The sequence below is a fragment of the Electrona antarctica genome (genome assembly GCF_951216825.1).
Source record: "Electrona antarctica genome assembly, chromosome: 10".
In the NCBI taxonomy this organism is placed as follows: Eukaryota; Metazoa; Chordata; class Actinopteri; order Myctophiformes; family Myctophidae; genus Electrona; species Electrona antarctica.
Genome location: NC_136791.1, coordinates 24,496,264 through 24,503,956, shown reverse-complemented (window position 1 = coordinate 24,503,956; position 7,693 = coordinate 24,496,264). Strand labels below are relative to the sequence as shown.

Genomic DNA, 7,693 nt, shown 5'->3' with positions numbered 1-7,693 from the left:
TTCTCTCTCTCTCCACCCTCTCTCCTCTCTCTCTCCCTCCCCCCCCCCCTCTCCTCTCTCCTCAGGGTTGTTGTACAGCCTGTTGCACCAGTACTCCAGCAGTGTGTGTAAGAGCTGCCGCACGCCGCGTCCAGACGTCAGCCTGTACGCCTTCATCCACCAGAGGGTCACCTCCTCCTCCTCCTCTTCCTCCTCTTCCTCCTGCCCGCAGGCCTCCGCAGACGTCACCTCCTCTGTCACCGCCGACGCAGACGTCACCTCCTCTGTCACCGCCGACGCCGCCCCCGCCCCCGCCAAGGACTCTGGGACGTCCCCCGTCCATGTCACCGCCACCTCGGACTGCCACTAACGACAGCTCCATACCGCCCCCACCCACCCCAACCCCACCACCCTCCTCCACACAGAAAAATAATACTTCTAAACTACTGGTTTTCAACCTTTTCCCATATCAAGGCCCATTATTTATTCGGCATTTGAGCCACGGGCCGCCGTTTCATGAGATTTAGCCTCTCAGACCCAAATATTTTAGTTTTTTTTCTCCAAAATGAGTGATTTTATGTGTTGCCAAAGGAGAGATAACAGGCAAACATTGATCAAAATATAGCAATTACTTTACATTCTCCAATTGTGTAGAGTTCTTGTAAGTAAAGTAATGCAGATGTTTAACAAAATAATAACTTAAGAGTTAAAGATCTATAAGGGTTCATTTGGTTACCATCATTTAGCTGGGGACCACCTGTTTCTCGAGCTGTGGGCCACAAGGGTATTTAGCACGTGGGCCCCCAAATAATTGGCAAAATACTACGATTTTAATCACAATATAATATATCACTAATATTATAAATTAGTTTTCAATTCAATGTGATCCCGATGAATAGGAACTTAAAGTTGTACTACTGTTAGTTGCGTTGAACCAAGCTGGATCATTATGGGTGGGTCAGGTGGGTGGGGCCAGAGAAGGTTGAGAACCCCTTGCTCACAGACTCGGACTGCTTTCTTCCGTCTGCACCAAAATCATCGAAGAAAAAACAAAACAATGCATCGTAACGCGAGTCAACGCAACACGTCGTGAGCTTGTAGATCGGGTATTCTCGATGAAGATATTTGGTGTGGAAGAGGGACACACACACACACGAAGTGGACCAAGTATATAGGGCCCGGGGGGCGGACACTGGTCCATGAAGGGTTTAAGAAGTGTTTAAGGGTTCTTTTATAGAACCATTCAAAACTGGTCTGAAAGGATCTTTCCTGAACCAAAAACCAGTCTGAAGAAGCAGTTTGGGTTTCATTTTTCTGTGTGTTCTCTTTCTGTCAACTCCCTCTAGAAGACACTCCGGGTTTTATAAACCTCAGAGCGTTCTGCCTTTACTATCACTCTGTCTAGTGCCAGTGGTTCTCAACGTGCGGTCCGTGGACCCCCCAGGGGTCCTGGAGGAGGTTCCAGGGAGGTCCCCCGGCTAAAAGATGCATGGTAGTTGGACGTCAAATGGAGACTCATGGCATCTGTAGCTTCGTGAGTGTGCAAATCAATCAATCAACCAACCTTTATTTTCTAGTATGCAGTGACATGAATACAGCTCAGCTCCACAGATAGTGAGCAAATAAAACAAGACAAGCAGGACTAAAACTAAAGTAAAAGTAAATCATCAAAACACTGAAGCACTGGAGCATGTTGCCACAATGGAACCAAATGGAGATCCGTTGTTTTTTTTAAATTATAACTGAGCATTCTACAGTGCATAGATCAAAGTCCAAGATATATTATGTAGGCTATATATTAAAAATCACACCCGTGTGAAGTGAGTGGTGCAACTCCGTGTGAGGGTCCCCAGGGGTTCCCCGGAACTTCCTGACCCCAGGGTGCCTGCCCGGTTCAGGCGAGCCGACCCAAGTCCGAAACACTCAAGAAAGGACAGAGTTACCGTGTGGGGGGTCCCCGGAACATCCAGACCCCCAGGAACACGCCCAGGGGGGCGGGCCGGTTGTACTGTACGGACCGGTCACACCCAAAATCATTGTATATAGTGTGTGTGTGTGTGTGTGTGTGTGTGTGTGTGTGTGTGTGTGTGTGTGTGTGTGTGTGTGTGTGTGTGTGTGTGTGTGTGTGTGTGTGTGTGTGTGTGTGTGTGTGTGTGTGTGTGTGTGTGTGTGTGTGTGTGTGTGTGCACAACAGTGACACACAAAGCTCTCTATAGGAGTGGTTGCATCACTCAAAAAAAATCAAACAATTAAGAAGGTTGAGAATCACTGCTCTAGCTCTCTCCTCTCTCTCTCTGTATGTATGTCTGTCTCTCTCTCACCCTTTAAGTTTGTGATCCCAACAGACAAACTACCAAAACACAATCTTGCCTTTTCGTGCTGGTGGTGGCACCGTTGCGGCGGTGGCGGCTATTCATACTCCAGTTTTTAGGTGATAAGGTGACCAGCAAAACAGTGGTTAATGAGAACAGAGAGATGCATGTGTTTGGGTGAGTGGTGAGTCTCTTATCACCGTGGCGTGACGTCATGTCGTTTTTGATTGCCACCTTGTCACCTAAAACTAGTAGAAAATAGAAATACTTAGGCCTTTAAACTTGACACCCATAAAAAGATGTGAGCCACACGTGTCACAACACAAGTTTGGGAAATGCTGTTCTATACTGTCATTACATGTGAAGGTCTTATATAGCAATAGTTTAAAAAAAACGAACAAAAACCTTCTGGAGCCTTTCTTTATCGTATAGGCGTGGCATAGAGAGTCCGTTTTTTTTTGTTGATCACAACTCAAACATAGCCAAATAACTTCATCATTATGCATGGTTGTGAGGACTGGACATGGTGGTGATGTGCCGGGTCACGACGAGGGTCCCCTCTCCTTTTCTGTTCGTGCTGCTTTTCTCTGAACGGAGTCCTGTTCTCTGTTTGCGTAAGTCTCTCGTTGGACTCACACAATGTTCAAATGCTTCCCACCTGAAGAAGGAACTGCCAATTCAAATTAGTCAAAGCTTCATATACTGTACCACACAGCATATGTGCTCGTATAACAGAAATGAAAATTACATGGGGGGGGGGAATCGTGCCGTGGACTCTACCATTCAGAGATGGTGGAATCGTGGACTCTACCATTCAGAGATGGTGGAATCGTGGACTCTACCATTCAGAGATGGTGGAATCGTGGACTCTACCATTCAGAGGTGGTGGAATCGTGGACTCTACCATTCAGAGATGGTGGAATCGTGGACTCTACCATTCAGAGATGGTGGAATCGTGGACTCTACCATTCAGAGGTGGTGGAATCGTGGACTCTACCATTCAGAGATGGTGGAATCATGGACTCTACCATTCAGAGATGGTGGAATCGTGGACTCTACCATTCAGAGATGGTGGAATCATGGACTCTACCATTCAGAGATGGTGGAATCGTGGACTCTACCATTCAGAGATGGTGGAATCGTGGACTCTACCATTCAGAGATGGTGGAATCATGGACTCTACCATTCAGAGATGGTGGAATCGTGGACTCTACCATTCAGAGATGGTGGAATCATGGACTCTACCATTCAGAGATGGTGGAATCGTGGACTCTACCATTCAGAGATGGTGGAATCGTGGACTCTACCATTCAGAGATGGTGGAATAGTACAGTATGTGCGGTGCCTGGCGAATGGTTCCTGAATGCTTGAAAGATTGAGATGCCATAACTATAATCTAGTCTATGCATGGGTAACATTTATTGCAAAATTGACATTCTCTACACCATTATACTGTTATATTCAGTAATATGCTGCCGTTGTTTTCTTCCTTAAAAGGCCGTTTTATCGCTTGGTTTTGTTTCGACATGATTACACAGCTTCGATTAACACGGGGGTTCCTCCCGACTTATAGGAACCAATGCGGGGAAAATAAAAATGTTCACTTCATTTTTAGCCTCATTTCAGTTTACACTCTGTTGCCTGCCCTGTCTCTTGCACTGAACATAGCAGATCTACGAGCTCACGGGAGCTTGTAGATCTGCTATGTTCAGTGCGAGACGCTGGTATGAATCACCCTTCATACTTTTATCGTCGTGATTTCAGTGCTGACAGTTCACTTTAACGGTAGCCTATAACAAACACTACTGTTTTATGAACAGACATGGGAAAAAACTATCTGCACATAAAACGTTTTTTTTTTAATGTTTTTACTTTTGGGGGTGGTGTTTTTTATGTTTTCTGTATGTTTGATTGACGACATGGACACTATTTAATGATGGGGTTGGAATACAAAAATGGGAGTGAATGCTGTTGTGTAGTATAAATTCTTAGTAATGTTGGTTTCATAAGTTGTACTCTTTTTATTGTTATGATTTCTTAGTTAAAGATATATCCCGGAAAACTTGTTTAAAACAATTAAAATGCACTAATTGGACAACACCCAGACCACCACATGTCTTTCATAATAACCAAAGTTTTGATTGTTTGTTTTGTTGCAAAGGGGCTTCTGTAAAAAGGTGAACGAGCAGATTGCTTTAAATTAAGCAGTGGGTCTGTATGTACTGTATCTAAAATTCTGTTTTGGTTTGTCTAACTGTTGATGTCAGCTTAGAGCCTGGAACAACAGCGCTTCAACTCGGTTAGTGATTAAAAATAAAGAATATCTTGGGGCTAACCATGGCCTAGTCTCTGTAGCCAGACAATCAAAAATATCCTCCATCGGGGGAAATCTAAATTCAATGCTGTAATATGGGCAAGAACAGCAGCAAGAACGGCCGCTGACAAACCTACATCCACTGAAGACAAATATCACTGTCCCAATATGGGACGGTGTTATAATCAGCTCTTGGAAGTGCTGTAGGCTTTTCATCAATAATGAACCACTGCCATGAAACGACTTGCTTACTGTATTCCGTCAATGCATTTTGTTGTCATTTTACAAGCTTTATAATTGTTATATAGTTCAATGTCAATCAATTCAAAATCTCACCACAGTGAGTGACTGCTTGGTGATGAGAGAAATGATCACTTGTTTCTATTTCTTCCCAAAATAAGACATGGCTTGTATGATATAATGGATAGTATTAGTGTTGCCTGCAACGGTGAGGTATAATTATTCTAAACAGTGAGTAATTCACCACAAAGCTTAATGTTAGCCGGCGGCACAGGAGCCCCTCACACTGTAGATGAACACTATTAATGTAACGCCAAGACGGAGCCGGTCTTCACTCCATCTTTGTCAGGTAGCAAAGTCGCCACAGCAAAATGGCATTTCCATTCATAATTGCCTGACCTCAACTTCTCCAGGTCAGCCACAGAGAGTGCCGCGTTGCTAAAACAGAGCTACTGTGAAACCCTATGAACCCTATGTATTTATTCACATTTATTATTTTAGGAAGCGAGACATTTTGTCGGTGAAGGAGAGACGGCTTTGATGTCTGAGATGAGTTCAACGTAGGTGTTGTCAAAGTGAGAGCTCTTCCGTCATTGCACTTCTATGACATAATTGTTTTAGAGTTCAGATGCTGCAACATTCTGTGATGTTCACTTCTTAAGCCATCATGCTTTCTTTCAATCTGTAAGCTTACAACAGATTGCATCATGACGTGTTGTGAGGTTTTTAGAGTATTATTATGGATAATTATGTGCAGGGACGGCTCGTCCAATATGTGCAGATAAACTTCACCTATGATGACATGCCCCAAAGTATTTAGATTAGTTGGATATTGGATTTATTCACTATAGTATATAGATGAGATGAGCGTATACTGTATTGGCTGTGAGGCTAATTATGATCCGTTATGATTGATACCACATGTATGTCGACTCCTCTACCAGTATGAGTAGGCTGATATAATGGACATGGAGACTAGGGGCAGTATTATGCGTGTCTTAAGTACCAGGTCTTATTACTTAACTTAAGACCTGGAGGCGTGATCAATGCCATTTGGCTATTCTGAGTGGCCAAACAGCATTGACCACGCCTCCAGGTCTTAAGTTAAGTCATAAGACCTGGTACTTAAGACACGCATAATACTGCCCTAGGTATCTTAAGGCAATGTGGAGGCCCATCAATCTGAAAGTACTTGCTCAAATAACTATTTTTCAATCTTTGTAAAAGTTTAATTACCTGTTATAAATAATTAACAGTGTTGGCATGTGTATGATATAATGTAGTAAAAACTAGAGTTGAAAATTAAGGCCCAGCCCTACCTGGGCCCTCATCAAACCCTGCACACTCAAGACACGCTCCATATATGGCCAGACCTCATCAAACCCTGTACACTCAAGACACTGCCCCCGCTGCCACCCTTAGATCTATGGAGCTGACCTGTTCTGACATTCCACATGTTGATCTGACCTCATCAAACCCTGTACACATGGAGAAATGGATGGAGAAACGCAGCAAAAAATCCGAAAAACGCGCTCGGTGTGTGGGGACTTTTACCATTTAGCCTCCTATACACCAAATCTCTAAATTTAATATTTCTGCTAAATTGTTATAATGTGGGTCATTTTGTTAGTCTCAGGCATGCAACACAGGTATGTTTTGGAAAGATGTTGCCATAGTTACGTGACACACACACACACACACACCACCACCATCAGCACCTAAAAAGTTACTGGGGCAGCAGCACAAGCATCACCTGACTCGGTGGGGGGAGGGGGGAGGCGTGTTGTCAGTCAGTGCACTTCACTTTCTTTGACGCATGCGAGTCACCTTCACTGGCTGCTACATACTGTAATACTGCACCTGCCCTGGCCGCTTCTCTCCCGAGTCTCCGACACGATGACAAGTACATAAAACAGAGGTAAAGGTACGCTAAACAATAGAATATTTCCCAGGTCACATTTTAAACTTTAAAGCACGCGTTCGCCGTTCCGCCGGGGAGCGACACAGACACATCACAGGACTTTTGCAGCAGCTATAGGGAGATTATGAGGATTTAATGTTGACGTTGAGGGATTAGCGGTTACAGAGGGCATGCACCTCAACAGACAGAGAATCAAATAGCAAATGTTTAGGTACTGATGCGCTGTTGTTTTAACGAAACGATCCACTTGCAGGAATAGGTGAGAACGCATCTCTAACTATATGCGAGGAGGAAGTCAACTTTAATAGATCCTGCAGCGTGGCCACTTTTTAAATCCCGATTCGCGTTTTATTTGCAGCTGCCTCCGCCACTGTCAGGGAGCACTGCATAGCCTTGTTCGGTTTAGCGACGCTCTTCTCTTTACTTGCGACATTGCGTTTGTTTTTAACCATACAAAAACAACGAATCTGTACTTCAGTGTCAGTAGGTAGGCTTGTGCTACTGTAGCCTGTACTGTAGCCTACTGTAGCCTATAGCCCAGTGGCAGTACACGTATAGCTTCATAATTAACAGCAGCGAAAAGAGAAAATACACTGAAAACGTAGGAACAGCTTTCAACAGAAGAATGACAGTTTAATAATATTAAATCGTAATAACTAGAAATGCGGGGGTCCCGAGACGTTGCAAAAGCATTTTCGGGGTCCCCGGCCAAAAAGGTTGAGAACCCCTGGCCTATATGTTGTCACTGTATTGGCTGGACAAGTGTGATGTGAAGGCTATAATCATTGCATTTATTTAAGTCTGTCCATCCACTCTCTCTCTCTCTCTCCAGCCATGAGTCAGTTGCGGCAGGTGTTAGTGGGCGTCCTACAGGGTCCGTGGGGGCTCCCGGGGTGGCTGCGAGGGTCTGGAGGAGGAGGAGGGCTA

At 44.4% G+C, this 7,693-nt stretch overlaps 1 protein-coding gene across 3 annotated transcripts in view; it reads left to right on the top strand.

The window, feature by feature from the left end:
• The window catches only part of parga (poly (ADP-ribose) glycohydrolase a), a 74,451-nt gene extending 71,207 nt beyond the window's left edge, over positions 1-3,244 (top strand). For all 3 annotated transcript variants that reach the window (XM_079512978.1, XM_079512977.1, XM_079512976.1), the window contains one exon: positions 66-3,244. In XM_079512978.1, the coding sequence (XP_079369104.1) occupies positions 66-349 (284 nt within the window). In that variant the 3' untranslated portion in view covers positions 350-3,244. The remainder of the gene's footprint in view (positions 1-65) is intronic.
• Positions 3,245-7,693: the final 4,449 nt, after the last annotated feature.